The 19719-nt window shown below is 36.2% G+C and overlaps 1 protein-coding gene across 1 annotated transcript in view; it reads left to right on the top strand.

Moving 5' to 3' along the window:
* CFAP47 (cilia and flagella associated protein 47) overlaps positions 1 to 19719 on the top strand; it is a 495766-nt gene that overhangs the window by 30157 nt on the left and 445890 nt on the right. Inside the window, exons 9-10 of the mRNA XM_078064042.1 lie at positions 9698 to 9884; positions 10611 to 10824. Coding sequence (XP_077920168.1) covers positions 9698 to 9884; positions 10611 to 10824 — 401 coding nt within the window. The remainder of the gene's footprint in view (positions 1 to 9697; positions 9885 to 10610; positions 10825 to 19719) is intronic.

Below are 19719 nucleotides of genomic sequence, written 5' to 3'. Positions count from 1 at the left end.
AAAGTGAATGTGGGAAGTGTGGGGGGGCTGCTGGAGAACTGTGGCTTGCACAGGCTGGTCAAATCGTCTGTTAGAAGTGAGATATTATTCTTTTTAAGAGATTTAAGAGATTATTCTTTTTAATACTAGCTTACTGAACTAGAATTCACATACGATAAAATTCACACATTTTAAGGGTATATAATTCAGTGGTATTTAGGATGGTCAAAGAGTTGTGCAACCATTAGCACTAATTCTACAACATTCTCATCACCCCAGGAAGAAGCTCTATGTCCATTAGCAGTCACTCCCTCTTCTTATTCCTCAGCCGGTGGCAGCCACTAATCTGTTTTTTATGTCTATAAATTTCCTTGTTCTTGACATTGCATATAAATATAATCATAAAATGTGAGGACTTCGTGTTTGGTTTCTTTGATACAGCATTATATTTTCAAGTTGCTTCAGTGTTGAAGTATGTGTCACTACCTCATTCCTTTTTTATGGCCAGACTGTACTCCATTGTATGGATAGCCTACCTTTTGTTTATCCATTCATCAGCTGATGGGCATTTGAGTTGTTTCCATCTTTTGGCTATTATGAATAATGCTGCTATAATTATATTGTTAAAACATTGTTATGACATCCTTTTTATGGTGAGGACACTTAAGATCTACCGTCTTAGCAAATTTCAAGTGTACGATATAGTATTGTTAACTATAGTCACCATCTCCAGAACTTACTCATTTTGCAGAACTGAAACTTTGTGCCCTTTGACCGACATCTTCCTATTTCCCCTTCCCTCCCACCTCTGGTAACCACCTTCTACTCTCCTTCTTGTTGTTTAACTATTTTAGATTCCACATGTAAGTAAGATCATACAATATTTGTCTTTCTGTGTCTGGCTTATTTCACTTAATGTTCTCTGAGTTCATCCATGTTGTCACAGATGTCAGGATTTCCTTCTTTCTTAAGGCTGAATAAAATTCCATTATTCTTATGCATGTGGATATCCAGTTTTTCCAGCACCATTTATTAGAGACTGTCTTTTTTCTACTGTGTGTTCTTGGCATTCTTGTTGTAGTCTAGTTGATTATAAATGCACAGATTTATTTGTGGGCTCTCTATTCTGTTCATATGTTTATATGTCTTTTTTATGCCAATTCCATACCGTTTTGGTAACTGTAGCTTTGTAATATAGTTTGAAATCGGGAAGTGTGATGCCTCCAGCTTTGTTCTTTTTGCTCAAAATTGCACTGGCTATTCAGAATCTTTTGTGTTTACATTAGGAAAAAAAGAATAAAATACTTAGGAATAAACTTAACCAAAGAGGTGAAAGACTTATACACTGAATATCGACGAAGGGAATTAAAGAAGGCACAGATAAAGAGAAAACCATCCTGTGTTCATGGTTAGGGAGAATTAATATTTTTAAATGTCTATACTACCCAAAGTGATCTACAGGTTTATTACAGTCCTTATCAAAATCCCAATGGTGTTCTTTACAGAAATAGAAAAAAATCTAGAAATTCATATGGACAGGTTTTCAGTACTCTTCAGTATAGACTGAAGAGTGGAATTGTTGAATCATGTGATAATTGTTTAACTTTTTGAGAAACTATCATACTGTTTTCCCAGTGAAATTGCACCATTTCCTAACTCTTACCAGCAATGAATATGTGTTTTAATGTTCTAATACCTCCACACCTTTGCCCGTATTTGTTAATGTCCTTCTTTTTGATTATATCTATCCCTGTGGGTACAAAGTTGCTTCTCACTGCAGTTTTCATTTACATTTCCCCAGTGACTATTGATGGTGAATGTCTTTTCATATGCTTGTTGTGCACTGGTATATCTTCTTTAGAGAAATGTTTATTCATGTCTACGGTAGGCAGAATAACGACCACCTAAAAGTGTCTTTATCCTAATCTGCGGAATTTGTGAATATGTGATGTTTCATGGCAATGGAGGATTTAGGTTTTAATTGGAAGTAATGTTGATAATCATTTGACTTTAAAATGGGGAGATTAATCTGGATTATCTGTGTGGGCCCAATATAATCACAGGGGTGCTTAAACATGAAAATAGAAGGCAGAAAAGTATCAGTATCAGAGTGATGTAATGTGAAAAATATTTGCATGTCCATTACTGGCTTTGACAATGGAAGGGGAGGGTGAGGAGCCAAGGAACACGATGGCCTCTAGAAGATAGGAAAAGATAAGGAAATAGATTCTCCACTAAACTCCAGAAATGAACGTTGTCCTGCTGAAATCTTGGTTTTTGTCCGTTGAGATTGGAGTCGGACTTTTGACCTACAAAAGTAGAAGATAAGAAACTGAGCTGTTGTAGCCCACAGAGTTGTTTGTAATTTGTTATTGTAACAATAGGAAACTAATAAAAAATTCTTTACCCATTTTTAATTGGGATATTTGTCTTTTTGTTGTTGAATTGCAAAAGTTCTTTATGTATTCTGGATACAAGTCCTTTATCAGATATGTGAATTACAAATATTTTCTCCCCTTCTGCGGGTTGTTTTCACATTTTCTTTTTTGTCCTTTGAAGTACAAAAGTTTTAAAGTTTGATTAAGTGCAGTGTATCCTTTTTCCCCTTTTGTCACTTGTGCTTTTAATATCATGTCTTGTAGCTATACAATATCCAGGGTCATTAAGATTTGTTCCTATGTTTTCCTTTAAGAAATTTAGCTTATGCATTTAAAATATATTATCTATTTTGAGTGTTATTTAGAGGTCCAGATTCATTCTTTTACATATAGATGTCCGGTTATCTCAGAATCTTGGCATACTTATTGAAAAAACACTTGACTGTAAATGTAAGAGTTTATGGACTCAATTCTATTTTATTTATCTATGTTTATCCTTATGCCAATATCACAGTGTACTGATTAGTGTTGTAGTAATTTTTGAAATTGGGAAATGTGAGTCCTTCAGATTTGGTCTTTTTAAGGAAATTTTTGACCCATTTGAGACCCTTGAAAATTCATATGAATTTTAGAATTAGCTTACTAATTCCTATAAAAACAACAAAAAAAGAACAAAACACCCCAGCAGCTGGGATTTTGATAGGAATTGTATTGAATCTGTAAATCTGTTTGAGAGTATTTCCATCTTAACAATATTAAATCTTGCAATTTATGAAAATTGGATAGCCTTAATTTCCATTTATTTATGTCCTTTTAAATTCCTTTCAGTGGTGATTAGTAGTTTGCAGTATACAGGTCTTGCCATTCTTTTAAAAATGTATTCCTAATATTCTATTCTTTTTGATGAAATTATATTCTTAAATCAATTTTTGTATCGTTTACTGCTAGTATATAGAAATGCAGTTGATTTTTGTATATTGACCTTGTATCCTGTAACCTTAAAATCATTATTTCTGATCATTTTCATTGTGTTCTTTGGGATATAAGATTAATGTTATCTGTGACTAGAGACCATTTTATACCTTCCTTTCCAATTTGGATGAATTTTATTTCTTTTTTCTTACATCATTGCCTTGGCTAGAACCTCTACTATGGTATTAAATAGAAGTGACAGGAGAGGATATTTTCCTTCTTCCTAATCTAAGGGGAAAGCATTTAGTCTTTCACCATTAAGTATGATGTTAGTTGTGGGTGTTTCATAGATTGCATTTACAAACTTGGGAAAGTTTTCTTCTACTCCAAGTGTTTTAGGTGTTTTTACTGTGAAAATGTGTTGTATTTTCTCAAGTACTTTTTCTGTGTCTATTACAGTGATAATGTGTTTTTTGCCCTTTATTGAGATGGTATATTACATTGACTGATATTCTGATGTTAAACCTGGGATAATTCCCTGTTGTACATAGTGAAAATCCTTTGTACATATTGCTGGATTCAGTTTGATAGTATTTGGTTGAGGAATTTTGCATATATATTCATTAGGGACATTGGCCCATAGGTTTCTTTTCTTAAATGTTTTTGGTTTTGACGATGGAGTAAAACTGGTGTCACAGAATAAGTTGGAAAGTGTTCTCTTCAATTTTTGGAATCGTTTGTGAAGGACGGGTGCTAATTCTTCTTTAAATGTTTGATTAAAAAAAAATGTTTGGTAAAATTCACCATCAAAGCCATCTGGTTCTGGGCTTTTCATTATCAGAAGTTTTTTTGATTTCTAATCAATCTCTTGTTATCCCAGGGCTATTCAGATTTTTTATTTCTTCTATAATCAATTTTAGAAGTTTGCAACTGACTAAGAATTTGTCCATATCATCTAGGTTATCTAATTTGTTGGCATACACTTGTTCATCATATTACCTCATACTTTGTTGTGTGTGTGTGTGTGTGTGTGTGTCAATTTTTGGTTTTCTATTTACTGAAATCAACTACTTTGTTTACATGCATTTTATTTTATTTAAATGGTATTTTTCTTTATTAAGTTTTTAATTTTAATTCCAGTGTAGTTAACATTCAGTGTTATATTAGTTTTAGGGGTACAATATAGTGATTCAACACTTCTGTATATTACTCAGTGCTCATCATGGTAAGTGCCCTCCTTACTCCCCATCACCTGTTTCACCCCCCCCCACCTCCCCTCTGGTAACCATCAGTGTGTACTCTTTAGTTAAGGGTCTGTTTCTTCATTTGTCTCTCTCTCACTCTTTTTCCTTTGCTCATTTGTTTTGTTTCTTAAATTCCACATATGAGTGAAATCATGTGGTATTTGTCTTTCTCTGACTGACTTATTTTGCTGAGCATTATACTCTAGCTCTATCCATGTTGTTGCAAATGGTAAGATTTCATTTCTTTTTAATGTCTCAGTAATACTGCATTGTGTGTATGTGTGTGTGTGTGTGTGTGTGTGTGTGTGTGTGTGTGTATGGCATCTTTATCCATTCATGTATTGATGGACACTTGGGCTGCTTCCATGATTTGGCTATAATAAATAATGCTGCAATAAACATAGAAGTGTATATATCTTTTTGAATTAGTGTTTTTGTATTCTTTGGGTAAATATCCAGTAGTGCAATTGCTGGATCTCAGGGTAGTTCTATTTTTATCTTTTTTTTTTTTAAAGATTTTATTTTTATTTATTTGACAGAAAGATTGAGAGAAAGAGAGCACACAAGCAGGGGGAGCGGCAGGCAGAGGCAGAGGGAGAAGCAGGCTCCCCTCTGAGCAGGGAGCCCAATGAGGGGCTTGATCCCAGGACCCTGGGATTATGACCTGAGCCGAAGGCTGATGCTTAACGACTGAGCCACCAAGGCGCCCTGTTCCCTCACTTTTTATTGTTGATAGTGATATTCTCTCTATCATTCTCAATTGTAGCAAATTGAGTCTCTCTCTTTTTTTGTTTTTTGCTTGGTGAGTCTAGCTAATGATTTTCCATTACTGTTGATCATTTCAAAGACAGTTTCAGATTTGTTGATTGTCTCTATTGCTTTCAGTTCTCTATTTCATGTATTACTGCTTTTGTCTTTATTATTCCTTTTCTTCTCTTCACTTAGGGCTTAGTTCTTATTTTTTCTATTTCCTAAGGTGGAAGTTTAGGTTATTGCTTAAAGGCCTTTTAAATTTACTTCTTTTTTTTAAACCTTTTATTTCTTATTTTATTTATAAAAATTTTTTTTAAGGTTTTATGTATTTGTGAGAGAGAGAGAGAGAGCACATGCAGGGGGAGCAGCAGAGGAAGAGGGAGAAGCAGGCTTCCCGCTGAGCAGGGAGCCCGATGCGGGACTCGATTCCAGGACCCAGGGATCATGACCTGAGCCACCCACGCATCACCCTTTTTTTTTTTTTTTTAAAAGATTTTATTTATTTATTTGACAGAGAGAGAGATAGTGAGAGCAGGAACACAAGCAGGGGGAGTGGGAGAGGGAGAAGCAGGCTTCCCGCGGAGCAGGGAGCCCGATGCGGGCTTGATCTCAGTACCCTGGGATCCTGAGCCGAAGGCAGACGCTTAACGACTGAACCACCCAGGCGCCCCCCACGCGTCCCTTTTTAAACCTTGTTAAAAAATTTTTTATTTATTTATTTTTGATAGGAGAGTGTGTGAGAGAACATGTGCGCACAAGTGGGGGGAGGGGCAGAGGGAGAAGCAGACTCCCCACTGAGCAGGGATCCCAGGACCCTGGGGTCATGACCTGAGCCAAAGGCAGACGCTTAGCCCACTGAGCCACCCAGGTGCCCCTTAAATTTACTTCTAATTACAGCTTTTGCTGTATTCCATGAGTTTTGACATGTTGTGTTATAGTTTTCCTTCATCTCAGGGTATTCTCTAATTTCCCCTGAGATTTCTTTGACCCTATTGGTTACTTAGGAGTGTATTGTTTAATTTCTACATATTTGTGAGTTTTCCGTATTTCCTTCTCTTTATTTGTTCTTTTTAACAATTTCTATACTTTATTGATAGTCTCTATTTTTTGAGATGTTTTCATACCTTTTCTAATTCTTTTTTTATTGAGATATAATTGACATAGCATTAGTTTCAAGTGTACAATGTAATGATAATTTGTATATATTGGAAAATGATCATCATAATAAGTCTATTTAATATCTATCACTATACATAGTTACAAATTTTTTTCTTGTGATAAGAACTCTTAAGATTTACTCTTGTAGCAACTTTCAAATATGTGATATAGTATTATTAACTATAGTCACTATGCTGTACGTTATATCCTCATGACTTATTTATTTTATAACTGGAAATTTGTACCTTTTGACCCCCTTCATCCATTTCGCCCACCTGCCTCCCCTTGTCTTGGCTACCACCAGTCTATACTGTGTATATATGAGCTTGGTTTTTTTTTTGTTTGTTTTTTGTTTTTAGATCCCACATATAAGTGAGTTCATATGGTATTTGTCTTCCCGTGTCCGACTTATTTCACTTAGCATAATGCCCTCAAAGTACATCCGTGTTGTCAAAAATGTCAAGGTTTTGTTTTTATTTTATTGCTAAACACTTGATCTTTCTTGTCTTTTTGATAATAGCGATTTTGACAGGTGTGCCATGATACTTTATTGTGGTTTTGATTTCCATTTCCCTGATGATTAGTGATGTTGAGTGATGATGATTAATGAGTGATATTTTTTCCCATCCCATGGGTTGCCTTTTCATTTTGTTGATGGTTTCCTTTGCTGTACAGAAGCTTTTTAGTTTGATGAAGTCCCACTTTATTTATTGTTTATTTTTACTTTTGTTGCCTTTGCTTTTGGTGTCTTCCTTTAATTCTTTAGTTATATTTTCTTTGAGCATATTTATAATAGTCAACTTATCATCTTTGTCTAATAAATTCAACATTTCGGTTTCTACAGGCACAGTTTCTATTTATTGCATTTTTTCTGTGTGTTGGCCATACTTTCCTCTTTCTTTTCAGGTCCCATATTTTTTTGTTGAAAACTGGGCATTTTAAATGATATAATTTGGCAACTCAAATCAGATAGCTCTCAAGACGTTGCTCTTTGTTTTTGTTCTTCTTTTTCTTTAGTAACTTTGTAGACTGAGTCTGTAAATGTTGTTTTCTTTGTTATGTGCAGCCAATCAAGGATCTGCTCAGTTAATTTAGGGGTCAGCTAATGATTGGGCAGAGCTTCTCTTAAATTCCTTGAATCAATAAGTCTCACAGCCTTTTCCAAGAGCCTTTGTGTAAATGTATTGGGTGAGGCATATCTTCATTGTTCTGTCAGGTATTGTATAGCTTTTTTTGGCCTTTAATTTCACCTTGTACAGAGTCTCAAAGTCAGCCAGATGTCAGAAATTAGAGCTTTCTCAAATCTTTCCTGGGCATATACACTGTCCTACACATGTGTGTGGTGATCCAGATTCCCAGGAATATGTCAGAGCTTTTCAAATATCCTCTGAATATTTTGTGTTTTTATTTTCCTTTTTTTTTCCTTTTTTCTTTTTTGTTTTGCCTCTTGTTGGCCTTAAATGATAATGCTACTTCAAGTTGCTGTGATGTTTAGCAATTGCTGCTGATTTTTTGATGAGGGGGAGGGGAAGAGGGTACAAAACGGGGAGGGGAGAGAGTTGTTCACAAAGAATGAGCCCTGAACCAGGTCAATTAAAAATAATACCCTGGGGGGGCGCCTGGGTGGCTCAGTCGTTAAGCGTCTGCCTTCGGCTCCGGTCATGATCCCAAGGTCCTGGGATCAAGTGCCGCATGGGGCTCCCTGCTCAGCGGGGAGTCTGCTTCTCCCTCTCCCTCTGCCTGCCATTCTGCCTACTTGTGCTCTCTCTATCTCTCAAATAAATAAAATCTTTAAAAAAATAATAATAATACCCTGGGGCACCTGGGTGGCTCATTGGGTTTAGTGTCTGCCTTCAGTGGCTCAGGTCATGATCCCGGGATCCTGGGATCGAGCCCCACATTAGGCTCCCTGCTCTGCAGGGGGCCTGCTTCTCCCTCTCCCTCTGCTGCTCTCCCTGCTTGTGTTCGTTCCTTCTCTCTCTGTCAAATAAATAAAATCTTAAAAAAAAAAAACAAAACCCTTATAGGAGGCTTTTTAGCTAGCTTCTAGACAGGATAAATAGGGACAATTCTCTGGGGATAGGATTTTTGGAGAGCTCCAAACCCAATCTTTTCCCTCCCTGGCTGCTAGGCTAATAGTTTTTACAGCTGCCATAGTTACAAGGCTGTTGTTTTTCAAGGAGAGCTCAAAACTGGGAAGAGGAGGATGGGATTACAGTGTATAAAAATGACACGGAACCTGTTATTCTTTCAGAGATTCAGCTATTTTAAAAAATTTATTTAAATTCAATTAGCCAATATATAGTACATTAATAGTTTTTGGTGTAGTGTTCAATGATTCATTAGTTGCGTATAACACCCAGTGCTCATTACATCACATGCCCTCCTTAATGCCCATCACCCAGTTACCCCATCCCCCGACCCACGTCCCTTTCTGCAACCCTCAGTGTGTTTCCCAGAGTCAAGAGTCTCATGGTTTGTCTCCCTCTCTGATTTCTTCCCATTCAGTTTTCCCTCCCTTCCCCTATGATCCTCTGCGCTATTTCTTATATTCCACATATGAGTGAAACCATATGATAATTGTCTTTCTCTGATTGAGTTATTTCACTTAGCATAATACCGTCCAGTTTCATCCATGTTGATGTAAATGGTAGGTATTCATCCTTTCTGATGGCTGATCAGCTATGTTTTTCTTAAATACTCCTTGGATTTTTATAAGCTTTTGGGTAATTTTAAAATATGTGTAAAGTTGATTTTGACAGTTATTCCAGTGGTTTCTTTCCCTTGTAAGAGGAATAGATATTTGGAGATCCTTGATTTGCTATTCTGGAGGTGCTTCAGTAACATTGTTCTTAATTTTTTCTTAAATACTTTTCCAATAATATATATCTTAAAGGTTTGTCAATGCTGTTTATGGTATTTCTAAGCTACTTTTATATTATGGTGATGGACTAGCTCTCCTTAAAAATTTTATAAACAGTTTTTTTATTTGCTTTTTATTTTTTCCAACAGTTTAATATTATTTTTGTAATCCATTTGGACTGCTAAAACAAAATACCATAGATTGCATGGTTTATAAGCAAGAGAAATTTATTTCTCACAGTACTGTAGGCTAGAAGTCCTAGATCAAGGTGCCAGCATGGTCAGGTAAGGGCCCTCCCAAAGGCCCTATCTCCTAATTCCATCACACTGGGTCATTAGGTTTAAATATGTGAGTTTTGGGGATTCACAAACATTCAGCCTATAGCAATTGGTTACTTTTTCTTTTTTTAGAATGTGACATGTTCATTCATTCCACATCAAGTAGGAGTCTTTAAAGTGAAGCAATTGATAGAGATTATTGGCTCAGTGGCAGATGAAAATTTGCAGTCATCGCTAAAGCCTTTTCATCAAATATATTTAGATTTCAAGAGCGTCTGCAAACCTTCCACCAAGAAAGTTGTGATGAAAATTAATCCTGGTAAGCTAATGTGGACACTTATTTTTTTTTAAATTAAGGTTATATAGGATTATTTTAGCACACCAATTGCTTAGCTATGTGTATCAAATGTGGTCTGATCTGGTGGTACTTACCTTATGAATGCATCAAAATCACTTAGAAGGCTGGTTAAAATAGATCTCACTGGTCTGTATCCCAGAATTGATTGTTAAATAGGTCTTTGGTAGAACCCAAAGATTTGCATTTCTAACATGTCCCTGACATGTTGCTGATGCTGCCATTTTGAGGATTACAATTTGCATAGCACTGGTTTAGTGATCTATAAAATTTATTAAGTATTCTTTGGTTTTTATATTCTTCCACATTTTAGTTTGAGTCTGTAATATAAACTGGTTTGACCATTCCATGCATTATCTTGTTGCTATTTCCTGTAATACTCAATTATCTTTTATACATTGAGCCATATGAAATTGCTGATATTCAGCTCTCTTTGATCTATAAAAGATGATGTCACAGAGGCTAACCCATTCCTTCACATTACTATGTTTTCTTTATGTATGCAATATTTTCTAAATTGTCTTGTGTAGGTCCATTTATTAGATGAATTATTTGTATTTTCTGAATGTGTTTTTTTAGGGATTTAGTTTTAAGTTAGAACCAACAGTGTAGTGTATTAATACATGGATATTATTTGGAAAGCTGAAATTCAAGAAACCGTATTTAACTTATTATTCAATTCCATAAAAGGTATATCCCCTTTGGTCAGTAATCCTACGGGACAGTTTGTGGTTAGAGACTTGCCAAAATACAAGGACTGTGCACCTGTTACAATGCTTCAATCAGCCATGACACGCCTTCACAATCATCGCATAAGTAAAGAGTCAATGAAGGGTGCACTGATAGCCTTTCCCAATGATCGAGCTGCAAGTATCAGGTCTGGAGACCAGCATAAAGTTTTCAGGTAACATGTTATATTAAAAACCAGAAATTTTGAAAGATACAATGGCCAACATGATATGCAGGTCTTAGCAGATCCTGCTATAACAAACTAATGATGACGATAATAATAATAGTAATAAAATTTTATTTTATCTCTCTTGTTTTGTTTTATGTTGGAGGTGATGGTTATTGAATGCTACTGTATTTGCTTTGTCTTACCTCTCATCACCTCTACTCTGTGCTTGACAGGAAGTGAATGGTTTACCGGATGATTATTAAAATATGCTGTTGACAAGTATAGAATAATAGAAAAAATCACTTTTAGAAATCTATCAAGTTCTCAGACTAGTCAGTCATACTCATTAAATATGGCTGACAGCTTGAATTTATCTAAGATAAAAGTAAACATTTACAATTGTGAGAAACTAGTCATCATCATCATTATCGATCATCATCATTATCACCTTTGTTCCCCTCAAAGTCACATTTCTCATAACCTTTCCCAAATTGAACTAAAACTTCACCAATTAGGATCAAAGGTGATGTCAAACCTCAATTTAAATCAATCCAAACCTCAAAGAAATTACTACCTTACAAGTGCTTAGTGAGAGGAACCCAGGCATCCTGGTTTTTACACATTGCAGACTGAAACGAATTTCTTTTCTGCCTGCCTGTGTGTTACTAGTACACTATCTAAACTTGGTAATGTCCCCGGGTTTTCTCTACTTGTCTCTTTACCTTTGGTGAGTCATTGAGCTCTCTTAATTTTACAGTCATTTTCTTGCAATATCATTTGATTTTAGGCCATAATTGTTTTATTATCCACAATTGGAAAATTCTGGGTCTTTGCATAGTCAGTCTTGTTATTTTATTTTACAAATTTTATTCGTACCAGCCTTTCTCTCTCTCTTTTTTGTTTGACAAGTACCATGAAGCATAGGAGTGCAGAAATCACTAAGACTCCATTTTAAATAATTATATAGTATAAAAAAGGAAAACTCATCTCTCCCTCTGACTCATTGCACTCCCTCCCATACAGAAGTATCTGTTGGAAACAATTTTTTATGTATCCTTTTCAGTTCTTTCCTATGTTTATACAAATATGTTTGTATAGATATATGTTAATTTAATACTAATATTTTTTCTGTCTAAATCAGTCTTAATAATATCTAAAAAATGCCAGATTTTAAAAATATTCTTTATTTAAATTCAATTTAGGTAACATATGCAGTATTAGTTCTGCCAGATTTTTTAAAAAAATTATTTTCTTTAAATTCTATTAATTAAAATATAGTGTATTATCATTTCAGAGGTAGAGTTCATTGATTCATCACTTGCATATAATACCCAGTGCTCATTACATCACATGCCCTCCTTAATGCCCATCATCCCCACCCACCTCGCCTCCAGCAACCCTCAGATTGTTTAACTATAGAGTTAAGAGTCTCTTATGGTTTGTCTCCCTCTCTGATTTCGTCTTATTTTATTTTTCCCTCTCTTCTAAGATCCTCTGTTTTGTTTCTTAAGTTCCACATATTAGTAAAATCATATGATAACTCTCTTTCTCTGATTGACTTATTTCCCTTAGCATAATACGCTCTAGTTCCATCCATGTCATTGCAAATGGTAAGATTTCATTTTTTGATGGCTGAGTAATATTCTGTTGTGTATATATACCACCTCTTCTTTATCCATTCATCTGTTGATGGACATCTGAGCTCTTTCCATAGTTTGGCTATTGTGGACATTGCTGCTATAAACATTGGGGTGCAGGTGCCCCTTCGGATCACTGTGTTTGTATCCTTTGGGTAAATACCCAGTAGTGCAAATGCTGTATCGTAGGGTAGCTCTATTTTCAACTTTTTGAGGAACCTCCATACTGTTTTCCTGAGTGCCTGTATAAGCTTGCATTTCCACCAGGAGTATAAGAGGGTTCCCCTTTCCCCGCATTCTCACCAACATTTGTTTTTTCCTGACTTTTAATTTTAGCCATTCTGACTGGTGTGAGGTGGTATCTCATTGTGGTTTTGATTTGTATTTCCTTGATGCCAAGTGATGTGGAGCATTTTTTCATGTGTCTGTTGGCCATTTGTATGTCTTCTTTGCAGAAATGTCTGTTCATGCCTTCTGCCCATTTCTTCAGTGGATTATTTGTTTTTTGGGTGTTGAGTTTGATAAGCTCTTTATAAATCTCGCCAGATTTTTTTTTTAAAGAAAGCTAAACATTTCCTATTTATCTCATGGCCAAAATTATTTTTCTCAATTTATTCTTTTCCATATTAATAGAGATACAAAATTTAGTTATTTTCTGGTTAACAATTAGTAACTTTAAGTAATGAAATTTTATGATGTATTAAATTGTTGGTAACTATAATTGTTATTTTATTTCTTAATGCATTTTATTAATGATTTTGACAAGAAAATAAAGAAAATAAGTTAGGAGTTTTTGTCTAATTTCTGTTTAGTACAGTATGTCCTGTGTTTAGAAGAGTGGTCAGGCATATAATAGGCACTGGGTAAATATTTTTAAATAAATAAACGAGGAAAAGTGCTTTATTTGCATAATAATCTTGGTCCTATATTTTGCACATTAACAAAAAAATCACCTACTCAAAGCTGAAGAGGTATTTCATGAAGTTTATTCTTTTTTTTTAAGTTTTTATTTTAATTCCAGTTACTTAACATGCAGTGTAATATTAGTTTCAGGTGTACAATTCAACACTTCCGTACATCACCTGGTGCTCCTCACACCAAGTACACTCCTTAATCTCCATCACCTGTTTCACTCCATCCCCCTCACCCACCTTCCCTCTGGTAACATCAGTTTGTTCTCTATAATTAAGAGTCTGTTTCTTGATTTCTCTCTCTTTTTTTTCTCTTTGCTCATTCGTTTTTTTTCTTAAGTTCCACATATGAGTGAAATTATATGGTATTTGTCTTTCTTTGACTGACTTACTTCCCATAGTATTATACTCTATAGCTCCATCCAGGTTGTTGCAAATGGCAAGATTTCATTCTTTTTTTAACTACTGAATAATATTCCATAGTATATATATATACCACATCTTCTTTATCCATTCACCAGTTGGTGGACCCTTGGGCTGCTTCCATATCTTGGCTATTGTAAATAAAGCTACAGTAAACACAGGGGTGCATGTATCTCTTTGAATTAGTGTTTTTGTGTTCTTTGGGTAAATACCCAGTAGTGCAATTGCTGGATCTTAGGGTAGTTCTATTTTTAATTTTTCAAGGAACCTCCATACTGTTTTCAAGTGATTGCACCAGTTTGCATTCCCACTAACAGTGCAATAGGGTTCCCCTTTCTCCACATCCTCGCCAACACTGTTGTTTGTGTTGTTGATTTTGGCCATTCTGACAGGTATGAGATGATATCTCATTGTAGTTTTAATTTGCATTTCCCTGATGGTAAGTGATGTTGAACATCTTTTGATGTGTCTGTTGGCCATCTGAATGTCTTCTTTGGAGTAATGTCTGTTCATGTCTTCTGCCCATTTTTTGATTGAATTATTTGTTTTTTGGGTGTTGAGTTGTATAAGTTCTTTATATATTTTGGATAGTAACCCATGTCTTCTACCATTCTGTAGGTTGCTTTTTAGATTTGTTGATTGTTTCCTTCACTGTGCAGAAGCTTTTTATTTTGATGTGGTCCCAATATTTTATTTTTGCTTTTGTTTCCCTTACGTCAGGAGACATATCTAGATAAAAGTTGCTATGGACAATGACAACGAAGTTACTGCCTCTGTTCTCTTCTAGGATTTTTATGGGGGTTTCAGGTCTCATATTTAGGTTTTTTTTTTTTAAGATTTTATTTATTTATTTGTCAGAGAGAGAGCACAAGCAGGGGGAGCAGCAGGCAGAGGGAGAAGCAGGCACCCTGCTGAAAAGGAGTCCAATGTGGGAGTTCATCCCAGAACCCTGGGATCATGACCTGAGCCGAAGGCAGATGTTTAACCTACTGAGCCACTCAGGTGCCCCTAGTATAGACATTTTAACAATATTTGTTCTCCAATCCATGAGCGTGGAATGTATTTCCATTTCTTAGTGTCATCTTCAATTTCTTTCTTTTTTTTTGCTATGATGTTTCTTTTATTCTTTAATTTTATTATGTTAACCACCATACATCATTAGTTTTTTTTAAATTTTATTTTATTATGTTATGTTAGTCACCATACATTACATCATTAGTTTTTGATGTAGTGTCCCATGATTCATTGTTTTCATATAACACCCAGTGCTCCATGCAATACATGCCCTCCTTAATACCCATCACCAGGCTAACCCATCCCCCAAGCACCTCCCCTCTAGAACCCTCAGTTTGTTTCTCAGAGTCCATAGTTTCATGGTTCGTCTCCCCCTTCGATTTCCCCCCCTTCATTTTTCCCTTCCTACTATCTTCTTCTTCTTCTTCTTCTTTTTTTTTTTAACATATAATGTATTATTTGTTTCAGAGGTACAGGTCTGTGATTCATCAGTCTTACACAATTCACAGTGCTCACCATAGCACATATCCTCCCCAGTGTCTATAACCCAGCCAACCCATCCCTCCCACCCCCCACCACTCTAGCAACCCTCAGTTTGTGTCCTGAGATTAAGAATTCCTCATATCACTGAGATCATATGATACATGTCTTTCTCTCATTGACTTATTTCATTTAGCATAATACCCTCTAGTTCCATCCATGTCGTTGCAAATGGCAAGATTTTGGTTTTTTTGTTTTTTTGTGTTTTTTTTTTTGATGGCTGCATAATATTCCATTGTATATATGTATACCACATCTTCTTTATCCATTCATCCATTGATGGACATCTTGGCTCTTTCCATAGTTAGGCTATTGTGGACATTGCTGCTATAAACCTTGGGGTGCATGTACCCTTCGGATCAGTACATTTGTATCTTTGGGGTAAATACCCAGTAGTGCAATTGTTCGGTCATAAGGTAGCTCTATTTTCAACTTTTTGAGGAACCTCCATACTGTTTTCCAGAGTGGCTGCACCAGCTTGCATTCCCACCAACAGTGTAGGAGGGCTCCCCTTTCTCCGCATCCTCACCAACATCTGTCATTTCCTGACTTGTTAATTTTAGCCTTTCTGACTTCTGTTAGGTGATATCTCATTGAGGTTTTGATTTGGATTTCCCTGATGCTGAGCGATGTTGAGCACTTTTTCATGTGTCTGTTGGCCATTTGGATGTCTTCTTTGGAAAAATGTCTGTTCATGTCTTCTGCCCATTTCTTGATTGGGTCATTTGTTCTTTGGGTGTTGAGTTTGATAAGTTCTTTATAGATTTTGGATACTAGCCCTTTATCTGATACGTCATTTGCAAATATCTTCTCCCATTCTATCGGTTGTCTTTTGGTTTTGTTGACTATTTCTTTTGCTGTGCAAAAGCTTTTTATCTTGATGAAGTCCCAGTAGTTCATTTTTGCCCTTGCTTCCCTTGCCTTTGGTGATGTTTCTAGGAAGAAGTTGCTGCAGCTGAAGTCGAAGAGGTTGCTGCCTGTGTTCTCCTTTAGGATTTTGATGGACTCCTGTCTCACATTTAGGTCTTTCAACCACTTTGAGTCTATTTTTGTGTGTGGTGTAAGGAAATGGTCCAGTTTCATTCTTCTGCATGTGGCTGTCCAGTTTTCCCACCGCCATTTGTTGAAGAAACTGTCTTTTTTCCATTGGACATTCTTTCCTGCTTTGTCGAAGATTAGTTGACCATAGAGTTGAGGGTCCATTTCTGGGCTCTCTATTCTGTTCCATTGATCTATGTGTCTGTTTTTGTGCTAGTACCACACTGTCTTGATGATGACAGCTTTGTAATAGAGCTGGAAGTCCAGAATTGTGATGCCGCCAGCTTTGCTTTTCTTTTTCAACATTCCTCTGGCTATTCGGGGTCTTTTCTGGTTCCATACAAATTTTAGGATTATTTGTTCCAGTTCTTTGAAAAAAGTTGATGGTACTTTGATAGGGATTGCATTAAATGTGTAGATTGCTCTAGGTAGCATTGACATCTTCACAATATTTGTTCTTCCAATCCATGAGCGTGGAATGTTTTTCCATTTCTTTGTGTCTTCCTCAATTTCTTTCATGAGTATTTTATAGTCTTCTGAGTACAGATTCTTTGCTTCTTTGGTTAGATGTATTCCTAGGTGTCTTATGGTTTTGGGTGCAATTGTAAACGGGATCGACTCCTTAATTTCTTTTTCTTCTCTCTTTTTGTTGGTGTATGGGAATGCCACTGATTTCTGTGCATTGATTTTATATCCTGCCACTTTACTGAATTCCTGTATGAGTTCTAGCAGTTTTGGGGTGGAGTCTTTTGGGTTTTCCACATAAAGTATCATATCATCTGCAAAGAGTGAGAGTTTGACTTCTCCTTTGCCGATTTGGATGCCTTTTATTTCTTTTTGTTGTCTGATTGCTGTGGCTAGGATTTCTAGTACCATGTTGAATAGCAGTGGTGATAGTGGACATCCCTGCCGTGTTCTTGACCTTAGGGGGAAAGCTCTCAGTTTTTCCCCATTGAGAATGATATTCGCTGTGGGTTTTTCATAGGTGGCTTTTATGATATTGAGGTATGTACCTTCTGTCCCTATACTCTGAAGAGTTTTGATCAAGAAAGGATGCTGTACTTTGTCAAATGCTTTTTCTGCATCTATTGAGAGGATCGTATGGTTCTTGTTCTTTCTTTTATTAATGTATTGTATCACATTGATTGATTTGTGGACGTTGAACCAACCTTGCAGCCCAGGGATAAATCCCACTTGGTCGTGGTGAATAACCCTTTTAATGTACTGTTGGATCCTATTGGTTAGTATTTCGGTGAGACTTTTTGCATCCATGTTCATCAGGGATATTGGTCTGTAATTCTCCTTTTTGATGGGGTCTTTGTCTGATTTTGGGATCAAGGTAATGCTGGCCTCATAAAATGAGTTCAGAAGTTTTCCTTCCATTTCTATTTTTTGGAACAGTTTCAGAAGAATAGGTATTAATTCTTCTTTAAATGTTTGGTAGAATTGCCCTGGGAAGCCATCTGGCTCTGGGCTCTTGTTTGTTGGGAGATTTTTGATGACTGCTTCAATTTCCTTAGTGGTGGTGGGTCTGTTCAGGTTTTTATTTCTTCCTCGTTCAGTTTTGATAGTTTATACATCTCTAGGAATGCATCCATTTCTTCCAGATTATCTAATTTGCTACCATATAGTTGCTCATAATATGTTCTTGTAATTGTTTGTATTTCTTTGGTGTTGGTTGTGATCTCTCCTCTTTCATTCATGATTTTATTTATTTGGGTCATTTCTCTTTTCTTTTTGATAAGTCTGGCCAGGGGTTTATCAATCTTATTAATTCTTTCAAAGAACTAGCTCCTAGGTTCGTTGATCTGTCCTACTGTTCTTTTGGTTTCTATTTCATTGATTTCTGCTCTGATCTTTACTATTTCTCTTCTCCTGCTGGGTTTAGGCTTTATTTGCTGTTTTTTCTCCAGCTCCTTTAGGTGTGGGGTTAGGTTGTATATTTGAGACCTTTCTTGTTTCTTGAGAAAGGCTTGTATTGCTGTATGCTTTCCTCTTAGGACCGCCTTTGCTGCATCCCAAAGATTTTGAACAGTTGTGTTTTCATTTTCATTTGTTTCCATGAATTTTTTAAATTCTTCTTTCATTTCCTGGTTGACCTATTCATTCTTTAGTAGGATGCTCTTTAGCCTCCATGTATTTGAGTTCTTTCCGACTTTCTTCTTGTGATTGAGTTCTAGTTTCAAAGCGTTGTGGTCCAAAAATATGCAGGGAATGATCCCAATTTTTTGGTACCAGTTGAGACCTGATTTGTTACCCAGGATGTGATCTATTCTGGAGAATGTTCCATGGGCACTAGAGAAGAATGTATATTCTGTTGCTTTGGGATGGAATGTTCTGAATATATCTGTGAAGTCCATTTGGTCCAGTGTGTCATTTAAAGCCTTTATTTCCTTGTTGATGTTTTGCTTAGATGATCTGTCCATTTCAGTGAGGGGGATGTTAAAGTCTCCTACTATTATTGTATTGTTGTCGATGTGTTTCTTTGATTTTGTTATTAATTGGCTTATATAATTGGCTGCTCCCATGTTAGGGGCATAGATATTTACAATTGTTAGATCTTCTTGTTGGATAGACCCTTTTAGTATGATATAGTGCCCTTCCTCATCTCTTATTATAGTCTTTGGTTTAAAATCTAATTTGTCTGATATAAGGATTGCTACCCCAGCTTTCTTTTGATGTCCGTTAGCATGGTAAATGGTTTTCCACCCCCTCACTTTAAACCTAGAGGTGTCTTTGGGTCTAAAATGAGTCTCTTGCAGACAGCATATCGATGGGTCTTGTTTTTTTATCCAGTCTGATACCCTGTGTCTTTTGATTGGGGCATTTAGCCCATTTACATTCAGGGTAACTATTGAAAGATATGAATTTGATGCCATTGTACTGCCTGTAAGGTGACTGTTACTGTATATTGTCTCTGTTCCTTTCTGGTCTATCTTACTTTTAGGCTCTGTCTTTGCTTAGTGGACCCCTTTCAATATTTCTTGTAGGGCTGGTTTCCTGTTTGCAAATTCCTTTAGTTTTTGTTTGTCCTGGAAGCTTTTTATCTCTCCTTCTATTTTCAGTGCAGCCTAGCCGGATATAGTATTCTTGGCTGCATGTTTTTCTCGTTTAGTGCTCTGAATATATCTTGCCAGTCCTTTCTGGCCTGCCAGGTCTCTGTGGATACGCCTGCTGCCAATCTAATGTTTCTACCATTGTAGGTTACAGATCTCTTGTCCTGAGATGCTTTCAGGATTTTCTCTTTGTCTCTGAGACTTCTGAGTTGTACTATTAGATGTCGGGGTGTTGACCTATTTTTATTGATTTTGAGGGGGGGTTCTCTGTGCCTCCTGGAT

The sequence above is a fragment of the Halichoerus grypus genome, chromosome X, assembly GCF_964656455.1.
Source record: "Halichoerus grypus chromosome X, mHalGry1.hap1.1, whole genome shotgun sequence".
Classification (NCBI taxonomy): Eukaryota; Metazoa; Chordata; class Mammalia; order Carnivora; family Phocidae; genus Halichoerus; species Halichoerus grypus.
The sequence above is the reverse complement of the archived record's forward strand: the minus strand, read 5'-3'. Positions and strand labels throughout refer to the sequence as shown.